Genomic DNA, 27582 nt, shown 5'->3' with positions numbered 1-27582 from the left:
AGATCAACCAAGAGCAAGCCTGGATAATCTCATGCCACACTTGTATGTTGCTATGCCCTTTAAACTGTACTCGTGGTACAGGCAGGTCATCCAGGCTCACCAGTCAGTTCCAGGAGGATTCTACCCAAAAAACAGCTTTAAGAATGAGTTTAGTGTTCAGATATTTTTGTTGTCTGCCAGCTGAACAGGGTGAGTTGTAAAAAAGGTCTCCTCTGTGTAACATTTGTCCACTATATGCTTGCTGTTTTTCTTGCTGATATGCTGCATCCTGATTACTGTATGGTCACTTGCAATCTATGGATTTGGAGGAAATTATCTGAAAGTTATGTTTAGATGAAGAAGCACTCAGGGAACTTACTGAAACTAATCCAGAGAATGGCATCATGAGAAGTGTAGTATTTTTCTGCTAAAGTTTATGTGCTCAATAGTTTGCTTCTGTGAATACAATTAAAATAAATATAGATTTTTCATTTATTTTGTCATAGGCTGAGTACTACTATGAATTCCTGTCTTTGCACTCTTTGGATAAAGGCATAATGGCTGATCCAACTATAAACATCCCCTTGCTTGGAACAGTTCCTCATAAAGCATCAGGTTTGTACTGTTGATATTATAAATTTTGTTTCTGTAAAAAGTATCCTGCAGCCAGTAAAGTCTAAATATTTCATTATGAATTGTAGTTCTGAAGTTTATTGCCTAAAGCAATGCTTGCCACAGTGCTTGGCGCTGAACAGTTTGTAATTGCCTTGCCTAAGTACAGCAGCATATTTTGTCTGAGCCAAGACACATGAACCTTTTATGTGTAGATAAATCAGCAGAAACTTGTGCAAAATTGTTGCATAAAATTGATGAATGCTATTACTTAAGTTGTACAACTTTTGGAAAACAAATTCTTTGATCACTATTGGAAAAATTGTCAAATTATTCTGTTTCTCAGAGGTTGCAGTTGCAGTTTGTGGATGTTTTGCTTTCATTTGGGCTCATCAGGCATTCAGCTCAAAACCACAAGTTCTAGTTTAGGATATTACCATTTATCATTTATCCTTTAGTTGTGCATTCTTAATCCTTCAGTGGAATTTACAGCTCCACAGCAGAGGCTGAGCCCAAGCCAATGTAAGTGCTCCAGAAATACCATGGTGAATAGGGAGCTGATTTGAGTACAAAAGCTCTCCATGAAAGATTACTGTATCTGGTTCACTCTGAAGCAGATGAATAACCATCTATGTGATCTGTTTCAGGGTTCATACATGATAGCCTCTGGTAGAAATGCATATCTTGGTGACAGTAATGTCTTAGTAATCATTGTTTCCTAAATTCCTTAGCCAATCAGTGGGATAAATGTGGGAAAGAAATGAGTAATAAAACAGGAGGATTGGACTGCAAATGAGCTACTGATACATAAGTTTTCATTTCTGATGAGTCATTATTCCTTCGCTGTTTTTTAGTGGATAAATTCTGAAAGTTTGTGTATAATATTCTCCATTTTCAGCTTGCAGTTGATTGGCATTGAAGTAATGTTTCAATACAGCTTTTTGCTGTGTCACCTGGAATTTAACATGAATGATTGGTCTCTCCATTCAAAGTGGATTGAATGATTAGTACTGAAAATAGATTTGGGTGAAAGATGCTATGATATTTATACCACAACAGCTGTAATTTAATTGGTTCCAAGGCAAATAAATGTCAAATAAAGATACTTAAAACCAACTTAAAAGTCATAAAAGCCAAGTTCTTGTTAAGCATTATCTCTATTTCCATATAAAGCAGGTGAGATATGTGAAAAGCATTCTCTGCTGCACTCAGCACTATAATATAAGCTAGTTTCTCCTTTAATTTTTGACTATCTAGAAAGGCTAGACCAAAATTACCCCTTCCTGAATGATTTTAGGAAAATTTAATCTACAAGTGCAGGGAGGCCAGAGATGAGAGCTCATAGTTGCAACAGGAAGTCTGTTAACCATCATGGGTGGGAGATCTTATTAAAGCCAAAAAGGACTGACTCTGTTGGCAGCACTGGTGCCTCAGTTCCAGGACTAATAGGGGCACGTCCATGGTGTTCCCTTACATGGATCATGAGCAGGGCAGCGCTGCACTGGCTGTGTAAATAAGCAGGATTTAAGTCCTGTTGGGTGTTCCAGTGCTCAGTACCCATACAGGATTTGAAGCATGTACACTGTTAGTGGTGAGACACTATTATGATGATGGGTTTTCTACACTGCCTGTTAGCTGGCCAAAATTAACTGAGTAGTCCTAAGTAAATACATGCTATAATATTGCACGCTAAATATATATATATATATATATAAATATATATATTAATACATGCTAAATAAATGCTATAAAGATAGTGATTGTTTGTTACTTTGTAGTTATTGCTATAATTTAAGTGTTGGCAAAACAGAGTTAAGTCTAGTTTGCCTGGATGTACTGCACTACCAAAGCACTTTTCTGTACATACAGATGTCGGAAGAAATTCAACCACAATCTTGTATTTAGTAACAAATCAACAGTTGGTATTTTTTTTAAATGTGTTTTATCCCAAAGACAATTAATTGCCCTTAAAGACAATTAAGAAGAACTAAAAGGGGAAAGACAGCTGTAGTAAACATGAGCATGGGAAACAAGAATGAGGATTAACAGATACCTTATTCAGAGGTAACTGAACCCAGTGGTTTTATAAAAGTCAGTGGACTCTTGAAACTTCATTGAGGATATTTGCTTCCAAATAAGGCATATATGAATGGCTTTAGTGCTCTAGGGCCTCTCTAGCCTGTATTTGCCTTATGGCCAATGGTAGCCATAAGAAGATGTGTGGAAGAGCAAAAGGAGGACAAGCATATGTGATACTTCTGTTTACCCTCTCAGTTTTTACTGCCTTCAGCTTGGAGGGTTTCTTGTGTCTTAAGTGATTTGTCTGCTTTATAAGTCCATGTGGGTTATAGATCTCTCTTTCCAGTATTTCTCCAGGCTCTCCTTGAGTCCATAGAATCTTCTGTTCTCTCCAATCACCTTGGCAAGGAGTTCACTGCCATCTATTGCATGAAGATCCCCCTCCTGTTGTTTCAAGTCTGGCTGCAACAGCTTCATCTGATGGGCACTGGTCCTTGCACTGGTAGACGCAGTAGTCAGTCTATACTGTTCATCCTATCCATGGTTTTGTACACATCTATTATGTATCCCCGGGTTTAGCTTTTTTTCTTTGCCAGACTGAAGAGTCACAACCTACCCAAATGCTCCTCATTGGGTGCAGCCTTGTCCTTCTCTTAGCTTTCTCTAATTTGATATATCCTGAGATGAGGTACCAAATTCTCCTTGGATTTAAGTGAGATTTAAATCACCTAGGTTCCTTAGACTTATTTGAAAACCCATTCCCAAGTCCCAGAACTGGTACTTGATTCAGTGCTCACCACATGGATATTGTTACACCTAAACACATGGTAAGATGTTAAGAAGGCTGTAGAAGATGCTTTTCAGTGGGAGCTTAAAGAGCTAAGACTGCTCAGCTTGTGCAAAAGAAGGTATTTGGGAGGAGTGTGGATACCTGCCCAATGAGAAGCAGCTGGCTGCTCATTTCTGACTGCAGGGGAAAGCCTATGAAGATCCAGTGGTTCAATCTGAGGTTGGCAAGTTCAAAACAAAGTGAGTCATTTTTGTGGCAGTGATTAACATCTTGAACACTGAACTCAGAGGGTGTGGTAAGGTAAACACAGCTACAGGTCTGTGCCCAGAAGCAATGTAGTGGCCTGTGGCTGAGAAAGAACTGGCCCCCTAGGTGACCCGAGCTGGCCCCTGCTGTCCCTGTCTGACCCAGGGAGTGTGGTGCCGGTGCAGGCTGGTGTGATCAGGCTGCTGGCACAGTGCTACTTCATGTGTTGCATGCAGCTCCCACAGCCCACCTGCCAGGCCCAGGAGATCTTTCCCTCCCCACTGCTGATGTTGAAACATTGAAATATAGGAGCTGAGCGTCCAAAGATGCTGAAAATCTCTCCAAGCTCAGTGGAGTATCAGCATAGTCTCTGAGCGCAGCGCCGTCTCTGCTCTGTCTGCCATGCTGGTGGAGTGTGACAGTGGGCTGCAGGGCTCTCTATGGGCTCTCCAGACCTTTCATGCCTGCTTCTGTTGAGACTGGTCATTCAGAGATGTCCCTTAAGCAGTCCCCCCCGAGACTAAAGGTGGTTTTTGTTGCTGGCCTTGGCATATTTACTTAGTGGGTAAGGCAATTGCTTGCAAACTTGAAGGGCTTGCAGACATACAGGAGTTACTCTCACCCTGCTTCTATTGAGGACAATTTAGAGAACCTTGGTTTCCTCAGCAGAGGGAAAAGGACAATCTCCCAGACAAAAGGTATTAAACCTGCATCCTCTGCATCCTAGGAGAGCATTCTAACTAATACCTAAACTTAAATTAGGTTTAAGACACTAGGTTTCCTTAGGTTTCTTTTCAAATTAGTTAAACTTTCCTTGTTCCTGTTAGATCCAGCTGCTCTGCAGCCCTGGATAAAAGTGTTCCAGAGGATACAGATATGCATATGTGCAGGAGAGGCTGTTTCCTGGCCTGGTGGTGGGAGGATGGTTAACAGAAAGAAATCCATATCTGTGATTCCCTCTCCTTGTTTTTAGCCAGTAATGGACAAATGTAAACTGCATCCTGAACTTGGGAAGCAGTGACCAGAGCTGAGGTTTGCCCTCCTGTGGCCCTGGTCAGCACTGTGATAGGCCATGGGAGCTCATGGCCATTTGTTAATGCATGGGACTTCTCTCTGTGCTTTGGGTTGACTGTAGTGCTATTGGTGGGTACTTAGCATTATTCAAACAGGCATAAAAAATGCAAAGATTCAGGAAGAGCTTAAGGGTTTTATTTCAACTCTGAATCACCACAAAGTTCAGCCAGGATCCAGGTGGTTTTTTGCTCACAGGAGGGTCCTTTTCTGCATATCTGTGTGCCTGGCTGTTCAGACATGTGGTAAGTCCAAAAATTTGGATGCTTCCAGAGTGGGCAATGCTGGAATAAAAGGTTTATTATCTGTGGCCTTGGACTCTAGGGATGCATTGCTGGGTTTTTCCCTAGGCATTTAAACCATAGCCAAATCTCAGGGGACTTCAGGGCTTGCTACCAATTCAATGAAATCTAGATACAGCTATAGTGCTCTCATTAACAGTCTGCCACATCTTCCTCCCCATTGCAATTTGTTCAACAAAAACGTATCCCAATCCAAGCACTGATTTCCTGCACTTATGCTATAAGAAGGTTACTACAGTTTAAGAAGTTCACAGCATTTAAAATGTATTTTTAAATAATCAACTATATCAACTATAAGAGTTTCTTTCTTGCCACATGGTTACATGGTTTTGGTCTTTGCAAAGGCTGGTGCAAAAGCCCTTCGACTACATAATTGCTTTAGAATGAGAACTGCAAGGGACCTTTCAGTTTATAGGACTTACCAGAGGCAAAAGTACTATTCTCAGCAATAAGTTATTCTGTATTTTACCAAGGCACCTAATAATGAAAATGGCCAAATTATGGCTTGCAAAATTTTTATAAGACAATGTAAACCAACCCAAATGTAGGGGTTTTAGCTCTGTATTTCATTCGGAAATCGCAGGCCAGCTTCAGAAGAAAGGAATAAACAATTTCTATTAGTTGGATTTGACTTACAAAGCAGCAAAGAAGAGCCAATTTTGAAGAAAAGAGATAAAATTGTTTCATCTGAAGATTATTTGAGATCACTTGTGACAATCACAGCAGAGAATTCCATAGTCCTGAGGTATTTGGCTTACTTCATCATTAAAATAATCCAGATTTACTGGCCTTAATTAGTTGCTTAAACTCTTTGTATTTCAAAAGTATTTGAATACTTTCCCTGGAAAGGCAATGTCCAAATGTCACTATGTTTAGCTAGTTCTGTCAGAGTGAGGTGTCTCTGTCTTCTTTTTTAAAAACTTCACCCGTGATCATATTATAAAATGTACCATTTTGTCAGCAATTTATGGAGTAAGTTTTGGTTAGATCAATATATTATTTAGGTATTAATTGCAATAACCAAACCAGAAAAACTTATCTAAAGTAACTCTTTTCCCAAAATATATGTTTTTACAGAAGTCAGCATAGAAAATTTAGACTCAGAAGTGAGAAGTTTAACTCAGAAAATTAAAAGTAGTCTTCCAGTTTATTTTGATATATCCCTAGTTACCTCCACATGAGTAATTTCCTCATCTGCAAGAAAAGTATGGTTGTGTTAAGATCACTCTCTACTGTCTACAGACTCTTGGGGTTATTTCAGCAAATAAGCACAAGCTCTTCTCCTGTGCTGTTGTACTACTAACCCTGGAGCCTCCTCTGAATAAAGGGATTTGTGTGTGTCTGTGTTGCAGGTTTTCATCAGTGGCATTCCTCCAAAGCTTGAATACACCTGTAATATTTATTTTTTTTTAGTATTTCAATGTATGTTTTTATATGTATATGTATATGTGCATGCAAATATAAGTATTATTGGTATTATTATCCTTTTAAGTTGTTCAGGTTGGATTTCCTTGCCTTGGAAAACAAGATGGGGTTGCTGCATTTGAAGTGAACGTGATCATAATGAATTCAGAAGGCAATATTATTCTCCAGACCCCTCAGAACGCCATCTTCTTTAAAACCTGTCAGCAAGGTAACACTGAAGAAAATATGCTGGAATGCTGTTAGACTAGGTCACCTAACCATCTTATGTTTCATTCAGACTAAGAGCTAGAGAGGATGGAAATAAAACAGTCACACAATATGTGGCAATCATGGTGAATTCCAAGCTTTCTGTCTCTGTGCATTTGCTGGTCGTTTACTACATGTTTACTGAGCCTTTTCTTACTGAACTCCCTTTGCAGACTGGGTTGGGGACACTTCTCCCTCCTCCTGTTCACTGCTCATCACACTAAGGACATTGATAGAGATGTATCATATGAAAAGCCCCTGTTAGCAAACAGTCTGAGGTGCTTGGAGGAGAGCTAGTTCTGTGGAAGCGTGTTAAGGTCTCCAGAACTGGCACATCATCTGGGGAACTGAGCTTCTGGGAACTGTAGTGGGGGCTACTGGTATCAATTAATGCTCTCACTGCCTTAATTCCAACGTGGTGTCTTTAGTTCCCTAAATCTCAAACTTGCATATCCAAACTGAATGCAAAAATCTTAAATCAGAAAATTTCTGCAAAACTTGGCTTTACTTTCTCTGTAGCTCAGGTGCAACCTCTTGGCTCTTGATACAGGTAAAATGGTGGAAACTGGTGTTCAGTTCTTGCAGTTATCAAGCAGTTGGCAGACGGAGGACACGCTGCTAGAATAGCACCGTGAAGTTATTGCAGTGTTTGCTTGGAAAGGAGAGCACTTGTTCAATCAACTGAGCTATGAACCATGAGCACTATGTAATAAGACTTTCTGAATTAATTTGATACACCACAAACAACTATAATTATCACTTTAAGCTGAGGCTATGGAGATTGAAAAATGAGTGTGTAAGATAAGATAATTATCCCATATCATGTGCAATTGTAGCAAATTAACCCATGACAGGGCTGATGTACAAAGAACAAGATTTTTATTCTTCTTTTATTAAATCTTCCTTCACAGTCCCACATTTTCTTCTCTGCACTGTTTTCTCTGAGATAATTGGCTGTAGTGTGGCTTCAAAGAGTGAGCAGCGGGAGCAAGAGCTGTTTATTCTTTGAAACCTCACTATGCCCAAATAGCAAAGCTGCTTGTCTCCTTTGAAGCCTTGCTGCTGCCAATTAGCCCAGGGAAAGTGGAGGAGGGGGAGAAGAAATGGGCAGAGAAACAGGAATAAAAATGGAGGCTTAAAGGACACAAAACCAATCATATCTCATGTATGAAGCCGTGTGTCCAGTGTAAATACAACACAAAACATTTCCTATCTTTTCATTTTCAGTTCTGCTCAAAGATACTGAACTTAATAAACTTTGGAAATAGCATTGGGGTATTCTAATAGCAGAGTCACAGATCTGTATTTTGGAAAATAGTGGCTTAAAGAGGAAGGTTTCTGAACTCAGTTTAGTAGTAGCATTCATCCAAGTTATCATTTTTTGTGTTATTATTTGTTGTTACCATTTTTATATGAGTTGCAATATCTAACAGTTTAGTAGTATTGCATCATATGACCTCTCAAGAAACCTGATTATTGTCCCAGTCCTTTGTTCCTGGAGCCAGCTGAGAGACACAAGAAAGATTTTCCAAACTCTAGAGATGTGCAGAGGAGGAGCTTTTTCACATCATCTGTTCCAGCCCATACTGGAGTAACTCCCATTCCTGCCCTGTGTCTAGTAAGGTGGACAGAGTGGTGTTTTGGGACAGATGCTGAGAAGGATAAGAGTGTCTTTAGTGGTTGGTGTTAGAGTAGGTGTGAGTTTCCTTCCTCTGAAAGGTATCATACATGGTGAGGAGCTCCTGTCAGGGCCCTAGTCACTGTTTCCAGTTATTCTTGGCCATACAGAAAGGCCCCTAGAGGAAGTGAGGGGAACAAGGGAGCAATTTTGTGGATAAAAGAGGATTTGTTGTGGCTAAGAGGTGGCCACAAAGTAAAAATGTATGTTTTCCTATTTTTCTGCTTGAAATGGTATGTATTTAAGCATGCATTTTTTTGGTAATGAATAGCAGCTCTGCATTTGAGTACAAAGAGAGAAGCATTTCCAGAAAGAGTCCTAGAATACAGTGTTAGAACACAGTAGGACCAAAAAACCTCTACAACAATTACTACAGTTGCAAACAGCTTTACTTTTAAGGCATACCATTTTACCTCAGAGGTTTTGAACCTTCTCACTTGGAATGCCACACAACAGAGAATCAAGATCAGGAGGTTGTGCCTACCACTGATCCCTACTGATGTTAAGTTTTTCTAATGGGAATAGGCAGTCTCTCCTGCCTTATTCTCTGTGAGGGATCCGGGAAGGTATTTTTGAGTAATTGTTTTTCTACCCAGCAATCCTTTTTGATGGTATTCCATAGGGCTTGATTTAGTTTGCCTTCTTGTTTGATGGACTCTGGTGTTTTGAGGATAGTGGTGGCACCCAGAAATATCTCTCAGCCTTGTATAATCCTGCCAGTGCTGCCAAATGCTTTTACATTTTTAATCAATAATTGATATGAATGAGAGTTGACAGTGATACAGAACTGTTGTGCAGGAGTGCTTTCATCTTCCTTTCTGGCCTTCTTCCACTTAGCCTTGATGCTTACTCTCTCATATGAACACAGATTTCATCACTGTCACCTCAGTAGTAACAGATGTGGTAATTAGTGCAATGCAAGTTGCAGTAATGTCTACTTCAGGCTGCAGAAATCAAAACTGGTCCTGCACACTAAGGGTAGGTCTAACCAGCCATGCAAGTACTTCACTAAGTTGCCTGCTCATTTCCACACAGGAAAGAAAGTACTGGATTGAGCAGAGCATCCGCATTGCTCATGCACTTATAGAGCAGTAGAACTCTGAGAATGCAGAGTCCATCAACAAGCGCATCACCCATGTGAGCACATGATGGGACATCTATTTCTAGACTATGAAAAGAGAAACTAATTTATCTTGAAGAAATCTTAGCTGAATTTCCATTTCTTCAGTGTTTGTCTGCCAGCAAGTATTTTAACTGTTGTGTCAAAGAAATATATTGATCCTACTGAGGTCTGGCTGGCAGCTGAAGTATATAACATTTTAATTAAAATTGTTGTTATATTTTATGAAGCGGAATGTCCAGGAGGATGCAGAAACGGAGGGGTTTGCAACGAAAGACATGTCTGTGAATGTCCTGATGGATTTTATGGGCCTCATTGTGAGAAAGGTAATTTAGTAAAAAATCTCAACTGTCTTCTTTACCACAATCTCAAGAAAACCATATCTCTTGCACTGTAGGCTCTCCTAAAGTTAAGAATTGCCTGTTCTGAAGATTTTGGATCTTTTGAGTTCAAACATGTAAGAGAATTGTTGTTATCATCCATGGTCTAGTGGAAATATGAACTGCTTACATGAAAAATGCTGTCTTTCACAAATTGCTTTTAACAAAAACTGATGCAATAGTTAAGTGATCCTTAATCACAGGGAATCTATCTGGCAAGAAGATTAAATAAAATTCTTCTGCTAATGAGGACTAGCTGGGAAACAAAGCCCAGTGCTTTAGTTGCTCTGCATTTGTTTATTTGCAGATAAGATCAGATTTGTAAGCAGGCTGAAAACAAAAATGGGAAGATGAAGGGAAGATGCTCTTTCTCTTCCGTGAGTGGATAATTGGTGTGACTTGGCGAGGAAACTACGACTTCTTCCTATCCCTCCCTTCCTTTTCCTAGTGGCTGTCCCTCCCCAGGGTGACTGGAGATGCCCATCTCCATGGGCATCCTACTCCAATACAATCATTCAGTCACAGATATTCTGGGATTACATCTGGCTACATCAAAAATATTAAATACTAAGGATCAAGGACTATTCTCTGGCCTAGAGAGTGACTGGCACATCTTACATTCATATGTTATCATATGAATACCATATTATTCATATCTTACATTCCAACAAACCCATTACAAACTCACTCCTGGGAGGAGCCTATGGTCACTACTCGTTCCAGGACCATGGCCAGGAGGACTTGCTGGTCAGCCAGGACAAAGCCAAGACACCAACAATTTCACAAGATAATTTCACAAGGCCATTTGGCCCCGTGCCTGGGTGCCTGTTTAACTCACTAGCCCAGACCCAACCTCACTGCATGTACCAATTGTGGGCAGCCATGTAGTGAAGCATTGCCCCCTAACATGCCTCCCTGAAGAGCGTTTTGGGGTGGCCACAAGGCAGAGAGGTCTTGAAGAGCAGAGGGGCTCCAGAAAAGACTCACTGGGAGCATGCAGGACAGTCTGGCTGAGCAGCAGACTTTTCTAGCCAAAGTTAGGTAGCCATGCTTCTGCTCAGGTATGCAGGAGAAGTGAAGATTAATTCATTCTAAAGCCTGCCTGGGAACCCCGCTGAGTTACTGACCCCTCTGAGATAGTCCTGCCTGCACAGCTGTGGAACCAGAATACACTTATAGAGAAGACTTGTCTGGCAGGATTTTAAATATCCAGAGTGTGTAGGTGCATGTGGGTACTTCGCTCTCCCCTGCTGGGTATTTAACTAATACAAGAGGCAATTTCTGCTTACATATGGAATCAGATTTGAACTTGAATTAGCCTACAGTTTTTAATAGCGCTATACAGAAATTGCCAGGTACAAACCAAAGCTATAATAGATTTAACCCCCTACTAGAGGCATTTTGCAAAGGTGACTTAGAACAATAAGCAGAAGGAAAAGTAGCTTAAGGAGCCAATGCACAGTGTATTTAAATACCAGTTGCTGTCCCACCAGCAATGCTTTTTCTGCTCTTCCCACTCCTCAGCACTGTGTGTTCCTCGCTGCATGAACGGCGGGCTCTGCATCACTCCCGGCCTCTGCATCTGCCCCCCGGGGTTCTACGGCATCAACTGCGACAAAGGTAACGCCAGCTGAGCTGCCCTGCACACAGCGCCCTCTCTTTATTCACCTGCGGCAGGTGCCCTCTAGGAGCACCTTTTGGAAAGTCAGGCAAGCGATAAGTAAACATGTTTGGAAAGTATTGTGACTCTTAAAATAGATGCTGTAGCACAGCCTGGCAGCTGTTGTAAGAATATGGGGATTTGCAGGTACCCAATGCCCCAGCTCTGTGAAGGATACTTTGGATAATCACTTCAGTTTATTCACTAAAAGCTGTGGATCTTGCCACAGAAATCCCTTATATTTCTGGAAGAAGAAAAAAAAAATCTCTATTTGAGCTCTAATTTCCTGTAGTAAAATTAGTTTTACTAATTACTTAGTACATTAATGTGCTGTATCCGGACACATGAAAAAATATTCAAGCCATTCCTTTTTTTTTTGTTGCATTGAGGCTCATGAAGGGTAAAAACAAACAATCAGTTGTTCAGAACAGTAACATGGACATAAGTCTAAGCTACTATGTAAAAAAAACCAAGTAATTTCCTGCAGAAATATAACTGACCTGCTCATGGCCGAGCAGAATATGGTGCTGCAATTTTCATTGCAGGTCTATATGAAGTAAAGACTGAATGCAAATGGTTCTAGAGGACTTTACAAAAAATAGTGGGAACCTTCCTATTATTTTGCAGAAACTGTTGGTGTCAATGCCCTCATGTCTTGTATCTAGTCTTCGAATAGACTCTTACCATATTTAGAAATGCTTCAAATGTGCTCTTTAATTAAATGCTCCCAATGTCTTGAAGGATTAATGTGAATCCCAGCTGTTTGGTGAAAAGTCACATCTAACACAATGTAAGACATTTGGCAGCTGAAAGTCAAAGCATTTGCATCAATGTCACCACACAGAAAAGTTCACAGAGGTTTCTTTTTAGTCAAAGGATTACTTAGGAGCTGTAGTCAAATATCCTTGTGTAGAGGTAACTTCCAGTCCTGGGCCGTGCTCCTTTTATCAGACGCTGGCAGTTTCAATGGCAATAGTGCCTTAATCCTTTAGTGAACTTTATGTGTGGGGGTTGATAAAGATGTAGCACAGCCTGTCCTCAGAGAGCTCACTGCTGTATTGTTCACTTGTCTCATTCTATATTGCCTTCTGTGTGTGCCCATGTAAAGCATTATGTAGGAATAACTGCATTTCAGTCTTTGTAAACCAGATGAAAAGAGGTTAATCCTGCTTTTACAACCTACTCAATGTTTATTTATGATGAACAGCAGAGAACATGAAGTCCAAGTTAGTCCTAGTTCGTATTAATGACTTAGTTAATTCCTCTTTTATTTGTTTCAGCAAACTGTACAACAACCTGTTTCAATGGAGGGACGTGTTTCTATTTGGGAAAATGCATTTGTCCTTCAGGCTATGAAGGAGACCAATGTGAAATTAGTGAGTAGCATCTCTGTGTGCTTGCTTTTGTGTATGTCAGCTTCTTCTGTCAATGCCTGAATGATGACATGTGACCTGCCTCTGCTGGGTGCAGAGCAAGGGTCTCACACAGCAATTTGGGACCCTCAGACACCACATCCCTCCAAACAAGTTCCCTACTTAGGAATTTGATTAGTTGCTGGGCCATCTCACCCCTTGCCCTGTTCAGTTTTCACTAGTAACCAGTGACAATCCTCAAGCCGTAAGTGTGCAAGCAATAATACCCTTTGGCAGACAGATGTGCTGCCATGCCAAGCCTGTGGGGTGCATCTGTTTTCAAACATTATGGGAAATCACACTTGGGCACAGCAGATTAAGTGTGAGCTGACACCTCTGAAAGGGCTACTATAATTTGGGAATGAAAAGGTTTGGGGCAAAAGGAGGACTGAACTGTAAGAGCTTTCATGTAATATGCAAAGTTACATTCACAAGGTATTTTGACGATGTACAACCAGACCTCATTCTTCCTGGACTTAGAACATTGATCAGGACATTGTGCAGAAAAGCTTTCCCTGCTGTAAATAACCCCACCGATATTCCCCAGCACCTTCACAGGAGAATGGAGAGAAGGATTTGGCCTGGGATATGCAAATGCTGACTTTTTAATATGTAACAGCAGAAACAAGCTCTTCTCAGAATTAGGAAATTTTTATCGCTTTGGAAACAAATGGAAATAAGCTCTTAACTTGCTGCCAGCCAATGCACAACAGTAAGTGAATTGCTGGGCAAAGAAAGTACACAGATACAATAAGACCTACATTTTTCTCAGTCTTTATGTGTAGATTAATGTTTCACCATGTCTCTATGCATTACAAGGCATTTTGCAACTCCTTTTTACATCATTTAAAAATAAGGAAAAATAAGTAGCAAAGCTTTATTTTTTTTAAATTAATAAAGATTGCCCATTGATATAAATTCAGATCATATGCCACAAGAACAACAGTGTGGCTTTTCTCTGGATTTACCTTTGCTTACATCAAGTTCAAATTTGACTATTTGGCAGATTTCTCTTCAGTCCCCAAAAATTCAACATTGTTGACATTTTTCAGAAGAAGATTAAAGTTTGATTCAAAGAGGGAAGTATGTATTTTATGTTCGGTGGTGGTTTTTTGAGGAGAATTCTTAGAATTCTTATTACAGTGTGTATAATTAAGGGCAGTCCATTTAATTGATCTGTCTGAGGAGCTGAAGCTCCTATTTGTCTACTGCAGCTTGGGATAAGTGCAACTGTTTTGCCTTCCTGGAGAGGCTTACCTATGAAACTCAAATTAATTAAAATACAGACAGTAAACTAGTTTTTGTACAAAAGGGTTAAAAAAGCAAATTCAGGATCACAGTATGCTAAGACCTAAACTGGGACAAGGGCAATGAGAGCAAAGAAAGCTATGCACTTACTCTGGCTCTTGTGAAGCCAGGACTGCAATTGTTAGACTCTGAGTGACAGCTGTCATCACATCTGGGCACTGCACCAGCACCAGCCCAGCAGTAGAAGATTGCAAGAAATCTAGACAAGGCTTAGAAACACAACAACAGTCCATTTCCTTAGATCCAGGGCCAGCTACATTCAGTCATGGGATTCTTAAAATAATGAGTGGGGGAAACTTTTCAACAGGCAGAAAGCCATCTTCTGAAAATTGCAAGGTTTTATTGTTTGTTTTGTTGGGTTTTTTTAACATTGGGTATAGGTTTTCAGTGCTTGTGTAATAATTGAATCCCTCTGTAAGACTCCTAGGAAGTATACTGAACCCAGTCTTCAACACTAACAAGCATTCACAGTCTTCCAGATTTTTTTCCAGTTAGAGGTATGCATTGTCTCTAATTAGTGTTTCAGTTTGAATCCAGAGAGTTTTATTTTGCTTTGGATTCCTCCCCTACTTGTCACCAGATGTTTTGTTGCTTTTTCCATTTTTCAGTCAATAACAGAGAGAGTTATTACTCTTTCTTTTATTCTGTGACAATATCTTAGTCCAAAGTTAATTGAGCCACATGCTTGCCTGTTGCAAATTGGTGGAAGTTGGTGTCACGTCTCTTGACCCATATCCTCCAGATTTACTTAAAGAACTAGGAAATTTCATTGATTTCTTTAGCATTGCTCTTTCCAGTTGTTAATTACTTGGGATGCAAATGTTTGCAAATTAGAATGCCTAAAGTTTCCCTCCCCAGAGGCTGCTGCAGAGAAATTGTGATTTTACAGAAACTCTCCTTAGCATACTTTGTTCCATCAACTGCTTATGAAACTTGTTTCAGGGTTATTAAAATAATTATGTACATTAGGAACAAGTGTTTCCTTTATATTGACAATACACATGTGAATCACAAAGGTCTGCAGGGGTTGAGGGCTAAGCAGGCACTGCCTGTGATGTTCAGCTCCCAAGAGGGCAGTCTGTGATCATCAGATGAGGTTTTCAGCACAGCAAGCCAGTGTTGATGCTTAAATTATGACATGCAGGTCTCAGTTAACACATTTCTTAAAAAAAAAAATGAAAAAAAAGGGGAAAGGAAGCAGTTTGCTGCCTCAGGTTCCAGATTTTGTTTGCTCACAGATTCAGGTAAATATTAGTGTTAAATCTAGGAAGGATGCCTTTTTTTTATCTTTCCTGAAGAATCTAGGAAGTGTGGTGGCATTAGGAAAGATAAAAAAATGGTTTTGGAAAACAATGAGAAAAGCTGCACTGGTACATATGGGCACCAAGGTGGCAGAAAAGTGAGATTGTGGTTCCTGGTGGCCCAAGAGTGCCCAGGGAGGTTACAGTGAGCCTGCCTCAGCCTGGGAGTGACTGAGCTCATGGGCCCTGTGCTTCCCTTCCTAGAGATGAGTGAAGATTTAATTGGTTCACTAATGCAGACAAATTCTGACAAGGTATAGGCAGTTTGATGATGGGACATTGGACATTAAGTCTGAGGAAGATCCCTGGTGTGTCATGCCCAGCAGGAAAGAAAAAAATTGAGAGCGGTTCTCCTCCACCAGTGGGGGCCTCCTCAGTCCCAGGCAATCAGGGCCAAACAAGACTTCCTACAGCAACACCACCAGACCCAGCCTATGCCTTTGGCAAAGTCTGTTTGTGAAGGAAAGTCATTTCTAGACCAAGAACTTGGAAAAAATGTCTGCCAGTTCCAATTACTGTTGGCAAAGTTGCTCTGTTCATTGCAAACAGGGAAGAAGGGCATGTATTTTTAATGTGCCCTTAGTTTCTGAGCTGCCGTGTGGGACATCCCTCATTGCACCCTCCACAGCACCACAGTGCTCCCCACCGGGCTACAAGCTAACTGACCCAGCCAATATATTTACTGTTTCCAAGTAGCAGCCATGCCTGTCATTTCCTGAGTATCTTACTGCTCTCAGATGTCACCAGATTTTTTTCTGCCGGGGTCCCTCAGGTTTGGATCCTGTCTTTGGAACGGCACAGTCTGGGCAGTGCTGCGTCCCCTGTGAAGGGTGAGGAGAGCAGGAGTCGGTACTGACCAGTCACCTGGGGGGTTCTGCGGAGTCAGGGTGGCACAAACCTGGGCAAAAGCTGGAAGGTCACACAGGCTTCGGCCATGCCAAATTATTGTCATATTTTCAAAGGAGAGGAACACTTACAAATTGGAAGCACAGACTTGCAGAAGGGTCTTTCCTGATGGATCCATAGTGCACACTCTAACATCTGATGAGTTTTTCAAGTACAAGGCAAGCTTGTCAGACACTTGTCTCCAGGAGGCACAGGGTACTAAGACCGTTGTTTCTATGTTTTCAATTTCTAGGTAAATGCCATCAACCCTGTCGAAATGGAGGCAAATGTACTGGTAAGAATAAATGCAAGTGCTCCAAAGGCTACCAGGGAGACCTGTGTTCAAAGCGTGAGTACCAAAACTCCATCACTCCTTTTGGGAACATCGAGCTCACTGTGCAGTGTCTTCTTTTCACATAACATCAGTACTTATTGTTTGTTGTCAAAGTAATTCAAGTTATTTTACGTTCTGGACATACGTCATAACCAGACTTAAGGAAATTACGAAACCAGAAACATTTTTTTACAGAAGTGTCCTCACAGTCTCTTGTGTACTCTTTGAGTTTCTATTAAACAGCAGTGTGACAGGTCAGCAATAGCAGTTTATTAACAGAGAAATGCTTAATAATGTTAAAATAATGCTTAATAATGTTAAAATAAAATGAGAACACTTTGTGAGTGAGGTGCTGGGGAGTGCTGTCCTTCTCCCGCTGGTTCTGGTGGATGGTCAGCTCTGCTGTACAACCTGATTCTCTTGCCAGAGGCTGAGCCAGACCTTGCAGTCAAAGAGATGAGTGTGGACTGTTTCAGGGCTCTGACTGCACTCAGTGCAAAGGCACAGATTTACTTTGGGAGCCCCAGCCCATGCCAGGGACAACCCATGGTGTGAAACAGCAGGGAATGCAAATGTGTGACTGTCTCTGGATGAAATGTCAAGAGGCCTGGTGTATTTATTCACTTTTTCACAGCTGTCTGCGAACCCAGCTGTGGCCTGTACGGCACCTGTGTGGAGCCCAACAAATGCCAGTGCAAAGAAGGCTGGCATGGGAGACACTGCAATAAAAGTAAGTGAGAAACGAATCCTGGGAGTCATATCTGAAGTGTTACACACCCAATGCAATACAGAATTGATTGCCTCAAGAGCCTTTCCAGCATTATTAATGACACCACACTCCTCTTTCTCTGATCTTTATTACAAGGAATAAAACAAAGGTTTTCAATACTCCATAATTTTACATACTTTAAAAAAACTCATAATAATTTGAAAGTGTTTTATCAAGGTAATTTTTTGCATTAGAAATTCTAGAATCTGGTATCCATCAGAGGAGGACTTTACATGTCTTCCAACCATAGTATGGAAGGGATCCAATTCCTTCAATACTCCTCAGAAATATCAGTTAGGTTTGAAATGCTGAGTAGATATTTTTAAAAGTAAAAGTCTGGCAGGTTTTAAAACTGATTGAAACTTAGAAAAAATAAAATGTCCTTTAGAAATTTTGTGGAAAACTTGAAGAATTATACAAAATCTGTCCTTAGCAATTTCAGTTTTCTCCTCCTCTACCACCTGTGTTCCACAGCATACAAAATACATTGCCCCAAAGCAAAGTTAAAGTTCTCAAAATGAATTTCTGTTGTGCCTTTTGGTCCATTTACCATCTATTGTAGCAACTGATCATTTCACTGGGCTTAAAATGGTACTGTATAATTACTTGAAATACAATTGGATATATCCAGCAAGAACTTCAGATTTAATTTTGTGCTTCATGTGCAACAGTACTGTAACAGCAGATCTTCAATATATCATCTGGATATACTCCCAAAAGATATTAATGTTTATCACTGTTGGCGACCAATTCACATGTTGTGTTTTATGTGTCAGTAGTTAAAAAGTTGAAAGATTTTGCAGCTACAAAACAAATCAGCCATAAGGAATGTGAACCTTCCATTGCAGCATCAACTGAATGTTCATTTTTATTAAAACCTGTTCATGCGTATGATTTTTGTCACATCAAAATGTTTTAGAATAACTATAATATTTTCATTAAAAACTAAGTATTGTCCAGCTAAGATGGATTTTGCTGTGAATATTAGGTTTGCTGTGAAAATTGGGAGTCCACTTTTCTGTTGTTATCTAATGGATTTGTGTTTAAGTATTCATGCTATTCTCTGAAGAAAAAATACCATTAATACAAGTTGTGGCTAGAAAAAAGAAAAAAGGAAATGAACCAATATGAACTACAGTTGATAAGTTTGGTATGGATTGTTTATTCCTATCATACTCTTCCTATAAAAAAAACAGATAGCAAATGAAGACAAATATGTACTTTAGGTGACCATCACCAAAAAGAATAAGTACCTGTACAACAAAAGCGAAACTCATACCTGCCTTGTGATGAGAACTCAGTAGTCTCACATTATTGTAATCTCCAAGGTTTTGCATCCTTCATTACTCAGAGTTTGGGTGCAGTCCTGCTGTGTTTTGTACTGCAAAACTCTCTTTGTATTCAGCAGAGAAGCTGTGAAATGGACATTTGGACAAAATTCACCCCCATTTTAAGTGTCCATTAATGTGCATGTGCTGCAATTCACTCTTTTCAACTGAAACCAAACATCACCAGATCTTGAGAGGAGACTTATAGTTAACTTGAGAGATTTGTTTCATATTCCATCAACTGAATGGCTCTTTGGTAAAGCTGTTTTCTTAAAAAAGAAGTGGTTAAAGAATTGAACAGAGGACTCCGTTTTTCAAAGTCATTTCCATGAGCTTTAAGTAATGAGATGGGTAAATGAACCTATAAAGAATTACAACATAATACTTCAGATTCCATTTTTATTGTTCACTTTCATTTTCCACAACAAAGCAGCTCTAGTAAGCCTGTTTCAGATGGGTTGTTTTTTTTTCCCTCAGGTGTTTATGGTCACTGGTATTCTTTTTCTTTTCATTCAGCCATAAACCGAAGCCCAGCTCAGGTAGCTGGTGCAGATTCTCCCCAGGGGTTGCTTGCACCCCATTCCTGAGCCTTTTGGTGGCAGCTCATCATGACTGGTGTGGGGGTTACACATGTGAACCTGGGCTGAGTGACAGCCTGGCTGTGCTGAGCTCCCTGGGCCCCCTGGCCAGGGCAAGCACCTTTCTGTCTGGCAGGACTTCATTCATCCTGAGGGGCAACAGAGGCGTGAGCACTTTTGTAAGGCAAAGAAGCAAAGTCCTTTGTTCAAATAGGCGAGACAGTTTCCACTTGATATATTAGCTGTGGATTGTGAGCCCATGTCTGTGGATTCTTTTCTTGAACTGGATAATTTTCCAGGGTATGGAGCCAGCGGTCTGAGCGCCCTGAGGCCAGCAGGCAGCAAGCACAGGCAGCACACGCCTTCGCCGAAAAGGGCCGAGGAGAAGCATGTTCCACCCGAATCCAATTATATCTGGTGAACTCCAACATCTGAAACGGTTCGTGTTACACAAAGTTCACAGCCTTCATTAACCTCTCATGGATTGAATGTTAAAATGCTGTTCATTACAGTTAAGATTACCAGCTGGAATTTTATTAGCTTCATTATAAACCACTGAGCTGACACTTACTATTTCTTTTAAGTTTTATACATACTTCTGTAGCATGATTATATAGGCTTCTTCTCTCAGTGCTTTGGATGTTGTTTTGTACTATACTTCAGTTACATTTAAACTTTCTTTTTTTGGTTATATAGCTGCAAATATTTTCCAAAACTAAAGTAACAATATTCAAGCAGAAAACCCTGTAGATGCTAACCCTGAATTATTTAAATGACTACAGGTGTAATTTGCCTAAGACAAAAGAACAGTGCATTTTGCAAATTTTTACAAATTGTGTATTTAGACCTTTCCCTAAGAAAAACAAACAAACAAATAAATAGCCTGATTTAAAAACTGAGTAACTCAATTCAATGTTATTTTTGGCTTTACAGTTTTGTGTATTAAAAAGAAACTGCAGTGGTGCCATTTAACCGACATAATATATTGTAAACAAAGTAGAGCTATATTGTATGAAGTTTCTGCATCAGCTTGAAGCAATATAATATATTGTAAACAGAACAGCTCTTATGTAATAAACTTTTTATACTGACGGTTATGTATAAAATAAAGATGCTGCTTTAGTTTTTGAGTACTGCTCTGTGTGGCCTCCTGCGGTCTCATCAGCGCTGGGTTGGGACAATGGCTTTTCTAGAGCACCCTCATAAAACAGTGGCACTGTGAGATTGGTTTCTCTGTGTCTGATTTTAGCCACACAGTTCTTAAAAATGTTTTGGAAGAGCAACTTCTTCTTGTGCCTTTGCCAAGGAGGGGATAACATGGAAGGCCACGTGTTGCACTCCCTGTATTTGTCCTCCACCACGTCCTCCTGTCCCCCAGCACCACCAGTCAGCCGTGTTGGTGTGCCCAGCTCGTGGTACCTCAGGTACTCAGAATATTCTTCTCACAGCTTCTGTCCAAGCAGGTAATAGTCCAGCCCTGGCCATGTTTCCTGTTCAAAGGTGGAGGTCCTGTGTCATGTTGTGATCAGGCTGTAGAATGTTTGAGTGCTGCTTCTTGCAACAGTCAAGGGCTGTGTGATTTGTTATTTGATGTGGCTTGGAAACAGGAAATATGGTTTCTGCCTGCACTGAAGAACAGTAAATATCCAATTAATTATTACTGACCCTTGCTATACTGTATTTCTGGCAATCTTATTATCTGGGAGACAAAAAATAAATAATGTAGTTGGAAGCATTAGAGCTTTGCTTTTCCCTTTACCGAGGTCAGAAAGAGGAGATACTGGCAGGAAAGGTGCTCAGCCTCTTCTGCCCACAGTCAGTGCTGTCCCAAAATACCCTATTCAGATTTAAGAAAGATGGAAAAGAGGCAGCCTGAGGCGGAGGAGAAAACATTTAGGTGCTGAAAACCTGGCAGGAGCTGTTCATGAAGGAAATATTTTTTGTTATTTTCTTTAAAAGTGATGAAAGGAGGAGATTAATTTGAGATTAAATATGTAGCTGAACTGTATGTTCAGGGACGCCTCAGGAGCTGTGTACAAACATGAATGTCACATTTACGTGCTTTTTGTTCTTCCTGTAGCAAAGATAAAGTGGTTTGTCACACAATACAGTAAAAATACAGAAAATTCTTACTTTAAATTCCTTGGATGTTTTGGCTGAACTTTTTCCGCTCCTGTCAATTTCTTAGAAAGTGCTTCCTTAAATATAGCAAGTGTATTCTTTTATACAGAGTAAATTTTTTGCTACTTGCCTTAAAGACACTTAATGCTGCTGTTTTGTTTTCAGAGTTTCACCACTGATTTTTGGAAATATCATTAATCACAAGAAGAATATAATCAGAAAGTTTACAAAAGGAAAAAATAGTCCTCAAAATGCACACTGTACCACAACTCTGTTTCTTAAATAAGATCAATTGTCTACTCAAAATTTCCATGGCTTTGCCAGTCTGAGCACAAAGTTTCCTGTGTAAGAGACAGTCCTTGATGTCAGAGTTTTAAGTTAAAAGTGTATGTTAACTGAGAATACTAAAAGAAGACATTAATTTTCCTGAAAAAGTCTAGTTGGAAGCTGGAAGCAATTTTGCCATTCGAAAATAAAACTATAGAATTTATCACACACTGTCACTGGACAGGTCATACTTATGGGGGAAAAAAAAAAATGTGCTAGAGATGAAAATTATTTTAAAATAGCAAACAAAAAAGTCAGAATTCCAATCCACTACAATAGGTCAGAAACTGCCTTTTCAATGATATTTGGAAAGTGTGTAGTTAGCCAGAGCAAGGTGCCAAACATTGCACTCATGAGCAGCAGCTGTAAGGTGATGAAAATGAATAGAAGATAAAATGTTAAATCACTATAGCTCTTCTGAAGAAATCTCTATTCAAGCAAGTGACAAAATTATAACTTTACAAAGGGCTTCTAATGGTACTTGATAATTTGAGTATCTAATATTGGCATCCTGCTATGTCCAGGTGTGCACAACAGTTCAAAGGACAAATACACAAGGCACACAAAGAAAGCAGAAACAGACATCCTAAGGGCAAACTTCCTTTTTTGTACTGCTGCCATTGCTGAACTGATGCACATACTTTTGGGGATTGGTTTCGTTTGGGTTTGGTTTTTGGTTTGTTTTTTTTTTGAATTTGCATTTTAGGTTAGCTCCATCTATGCTGCTGGATTTTAAACATATCTCTTTCAGTGCCTCTTCACATCTTCACCTGACTGTGGGGGAGCTGGAGAGAATTGTGGCCTTTTCTTGCTCATGCTGTGCAGGAATTGGCAGCCTGTGTTGGTGCCAGCTGCAGAGCAGAGGCATCGGGAGCAGCAGGGTCCAGCACCATCACACACGCCGGGTGCTGCCCACGGGGTCTTCCTGACCAGGAGGCAGCACTGGCTGCTGGGACTCAGCACACTTGCTCCATGTAGTGTGACTGAATGGTCCAGTTGTTCTTCTTCCAGCTTCAGCTGCACTTCGAGGAATATTAAGGGGAAAAAATTACAAAGAAAAAAATTCAAAATTGTTCCAGATGACTCGCTGCCTGTAAGATTCAAACTCCAAAAGCCAGACTCAAAACTTTGGCCAGACTTTCTGCTATTAATTTAAAAATGTCAGCTTTGTTTCTGCTAGACAGATTTGTTCCCTTTCCTTTCCTCTCACTTCTCTACATCACCTGTTCTACTGGGATTGCCTACTGCAGAAAAAATTCCTACTTGCAGATACTGAAGGAAGATCTGGCAGCAGCAGAGAGGGAGCAGCCTGAAATGGCCTGAAGTTATTCCAGGATTCCGCCGGTGCCTGCACTGCCCACAGCATGGCACTGGGGCAGGGGGAATGTGTGAGTGGGTGTTGAGGCATCACTCAGAGGCATCACTGCTTCATGGCAGCTCCAGGTCTTGCAGTCGTTTCAGCTCTGGCCTAGAGGAACTGCATCAGTCAAAAGTGCTCTCATCCATTACAGGGATTAAATCCCACTAAAACCCGCAGATTTTTCAGTGTGAGTACGGCTTTGTGTTCAGTGAGGTGATGAGGTGCTATGATTAGCCAGGACATAGCCAAACCTTAAGACCCTGATTAAACCATTGACACCCTCTCCAGCTCTAAAATGTGCCAGCAAGATTTGCTCAAAAAAAAACCCCTCAAGTGAAAACCGTGTCCCAGTTGCTGTTTATTTTTTCTTGCATCTCTCTGACAAGATTGCTGCAGACCAGTCCCTCTGTGGCTCCCAGCACCCAGCTTCTGCTGGGGCACGGCTGACTGCACACCCCTTGCTGCTGGCTGGGGGCAGCAGCCCATCCAGCCATGCAAGTTCACTCACACTCAGCAACAGTACAAAGTTGAACTGGACACAGAACAAACAGGTTAGGAGAACAGCAAGGCTTGGAAAAGGCATGCATGTAGATCTGAGAAGATTTATTTCTTATCTCTGTGGCTTTCTAAAGTTCAGTTAAAATGAACCCTCACAATTTTAAGTTAAAAAAGCCCCACTCTATATTTTTTACTTAGAACACTGTATTATTTTGTTCATATTAGTTACAGAGGTTTCATTTTAATACTTTTCCACATAGCCCATCAGAAGACAGAGTAGACTTGTTGCAGAAATCTTCACACGGAAATGTGAATTTTTTTCAGAGGATTTAACACACATGTCCCATCTGGCCAAACCGCAGCTCAAAAACAGTTCAGATGTGTATGAGGGACATCCCCACAAGTACTTTCTAACACTTTGTTTCCTGGTGTATGCTTGGATTTTACAGCTGAGGAGCTGGCACTGGGGCACTGCAGGGTTTACAGAGCAAACTGGTTCTGGCTTCTCTGAGTGTTTGACTTTACAACCCTTAATTATACATATCCCTTAATCAGCGTGCTACACTAGTACTGCCTCCTGCCTGCCCAGACATCCCAGTGAACCTCACTCCCAGGCAAGGACCAGTGAGATCCCACAAAATTCTCCAGCAGGCAGTATTTGGAAAGGATGCCCCACAGTGTTTATACCTTGTGCATCAAGTTTCTGTGCTATCCATCACCTCGAACTTGCAGGAGCCTTGCCCAAATGGAGCCTGCTATGACCCTGGGCCGGAATTTTCCCCAGTCCTACTATAAATTGCCAAGACTTTGTTGGACAAATTTGGCTACTATGGGAGCTGTTTGTGTGCTGGACTCTGGCTTTCTTCATATTAGGGTGATCCAGATGAAAGTCTGAGCATTTAATTAAGGTCATGGCTGCTCTCAGCATGCACAATTTCACCCTTCAGTGCTCACTGTGGGTATCACCTCTCCTTTGGTCTGTCTGGAGAGTGATTGCCAAACAGATACACCTCCCAGATGGTGTCACTGTTAAAAAAGTTAGATGAATGTTCAGCACAATCCACTCAATGTTTCCTAAACTACTCTTTTTAAATAAAGGCCTAAAGATTTCTCCCCTTTTACAGCTACAGCAACAATAAAGGAATTGACTGTACTGCTTCACTGTATTTATCCTGTGTAACAGTGACTCAGTAGTGAGAGTTCCACCTCCAAAGCTTATTCCTAAAAGGAATCAACTCTGTTTGAAATGCAGCTGAAATGTTAACCAATTTGACAGTTGAGGAGTCCTGAGTGGTGTAGATGTCACAACTTACAGCAATCCACTTAAGATGTAAGAGATTTCTAGGGAGAGGTGAGTTTGGAGTTTCTATTCCTTTCCATGTGCCTTTGTGATCAGTGAGAGAAGGAATTTCCCAAACACCAGAGGATCCCACTAGCTGGTGTTTGAAAATGGGGCAGCAACACCAGGTGCATAGTGCCCTGGAAGTGCATCTGTGTTGCCACCAGGGAGCTGGAACAGGGATCACTGAGGGTTTTGGTAGTTGTTCCTGAACATCTTTATAGTATATGACTTAGTAATGTAGAATGGAATAGAAAGGACCTTACATATCATCTGGTTTCAACTCCCCCCTTTCACTAGACCAGGCTGTTCAGAGCCCCATCTAGCCTGACCTGGGGCACTTCCAGGGATGAGGCATCTACAGCTTCTCTGGGTAACCTGTTCCAGTGTCTCACCACCCTCACAGTTAATTTCTTCCTTATGTCCATTCTAAACCTACCCACTTTAATTTTAAAACCATTGCCCCTGTCACTACAGGATCTGATAAAAAGTATTTCTGTCTTTCTTATAAGCCTCCCTTTACACATGGAAAGGCTGCATTAAGGTCTTCTTGGAGTCTTCTCCAAGCTGAGTTACCTCAGCTCTCCCAGCCTTTCATCAAATACTTGATTTTGGATTTTCCTCTCCACTATGCTTCCCTTTTGTGGTGTGTCTTAAAATACAGCAACATCAAATAAAGAAATGAACAAACAAATAATCAAATAGACCCCAAGTATCCCAAATATGTTAATTTGTTTAGGATACACCACTTCTGGTCTTTTTGGAGGAACAATTTGATATTGCAGTAACACCGTGTTTAACTCTGCACCTGTCCCTGGAAATATGATAGTACTATAACGTTTTTGAGCACCTTGTGGACCATCCACAAGGAAGAGGAGATGCCACAATGGAGCCAGCAGAATGCCTTGGATGTGATATTTCCTTTTTAGGGCTTTTAGAGGACAATAAGAAAATAGTTTGTTGGTTAGTATTTTGACTGAAATAAGTTTTGATCACTCGGATGAGTTTATTCTGCATGAGACACAGTAGTTTTCTCTGAAATAAATGAGTGACATGAGCACTTAGGTAAAAAAAAGTGAGCTGTTAAGTACAGAAAGTACCCAAAAAGTGTCATGAGGGTAGTTAGGTATTTAGGTTCCTGTTAATTTTTAAAGTTTATTATCTGACATATCATCATGCAACAGCTCTGATTGCACTGCAATGCTTTATTGTCCATAGCAAAGGTTGTTCTGGAAGAGTTTAAGATAAAAGATCTGCTGAACACATCTTGATCAAAAGAGGAATGCAGAATCCTGTGTTCCTTTCTAACTCTTCTTCCTTTCCTAGCAAAGCGCATTCCTTTTGTATGTGACCCCTTCCGCATTCCAGAAAACAGAGAGGGAATAATTACATGGAAAAAGTGCCTAATTGGGGGTATGCTTTTTCTGTCATACCCAGCACAACAATTAAGGTCTCTGAAAGACAAGACAGTGAAAGTCCCATTGAAATTGGCAGGGGTGTGTGTGGTGGGGAGACTGTAAAAAACCTGGCAAGCAATTAACAGCAATTATAACTTCATTACTACTGCCACCTTCCTATCTGTTATGTAACACTCCACTCAGGTTTCCTCATCTTACATCGTGATACAACGCTGGTGCTTCGTATCTGTGAAGTTACTAGAGATAAATGATTTTTCTGTGAAACTGGAGTGTGGCTGTAAAGTTGCTGCCCCACTGCTTTGGATCTGAAGACACAGCTACACAGCACAAACGTAGCTTGGCTGTTATACAGGGTGTGTTTGGAGCCTAGAAGTAACTTCTGCTGAATGTGTGGAGGTTTATTTGACTTTCAGGGCCAGCAGTGTTAGCCAAGCCCTGGGGACTGTTCCATACTCAGAGCCATTTGAAGCAGTTTGATCCTGCCTGCTTTTTCCAGCTGAGCAGAGCTCTCCCAGCTGAGTTACCCATCCAAGTACAGAGGGGAGCAGCAATCAGAAGCTGACAGTGGCTTTTCCAACAGTACTGAATTATAGCTCACAGAAAAGGGCAAGAGAGAACCTTGCAGTGAACTGATGTCATTTCATTTATCATTTTTGTGATAAAATTAAAGATCTTTTTACTAAAGGTGTGTAGCACTAGTTCCAAGGAAAAAACAGTCTGCTTCCAGTATCCATATTTCAAGAGATCACAGAAATTTTATGAGAATTCAGAAGAAAGTTGCAAGAGCTATCCAGAATCTTAGAAAATTGTATCACACAGTAAGAGACTTCAAACATGTTTCAGGAGAACTGATTGGGCTTCCCAAAATACTCCCTGCTGCTAGAAGAGAGGCCTTTTCCTCATCCCATACACTGTCCTCACCAGAAAAAACAAGCGGTTTTCTGCTGAATAAGTGAGCTTGACCAGCTCTCTGGTAGATCAGCTACTTGCTGAAACACCAACTCCCTTTCATAAAAATCCTTCCTGGGCCTGAAAAAAATCAATATAGAGAATTTTCAGACTGGGAACAGGGTACA

At 40.7% G+C, this 27582-nt stretch overlaps 1 protein-coding gene across 1 annotated transcript in view; it reads left to right on the top strand.

Moving 5' to 3' along the window:
* WIF1 (WNT inhibitory factor 1) overlaps positions 1-20574 on the top strand; it is a 37107-nt gene extending 16533 nt beyond the window's left edge. The window contains exons 3-10 of the mRNA XM_015629477.2: positions 486-594; positions 6512-6652; positions 9719-9814; positions 11393-11488; positions 12809-12904; positions 16688-16783; positions 17403-17498; positions 19743-20574. Coding sequence (XP_015484963.1) covers positions 486-594; positions 6512-6652; positions 9719-9814; positions 11393-11488; positions 12809-12904; positions 16688-16783; positions 17403-17498; positions 19743-19864 — 852 coding nt within the window. The 3' untranslated portion in view covers positions 19865-20574. The remainder of the gene's footprint in view (positions 1-485; positions 595-6511; positions 6653-9718; positions 9815-11392; positions 11489-12808; positions 12905-16687; positions 16784-17402; positions 17499-19742) is intronic.
* Positions 20575-27582: the final 7008 nt, after the last annotated feature.

This window comes from Parus major, chromosome 1A (genome assembly GCF_001522545.3).
Source record: "Parus major isolate Abel chromosome 1A, Parus_major1.1, whole genome shotgun sequence".
NCBI lineage: Eukaryota > Metazoa > Chordata > Aves > Passeriformes > Paridae > Parus > Parus major.
The sequence above is the reverse complement of the archived record's forward strand: the minus strand, read 5'-3'. Positions and strand labels throughout refer to the sequence as shown.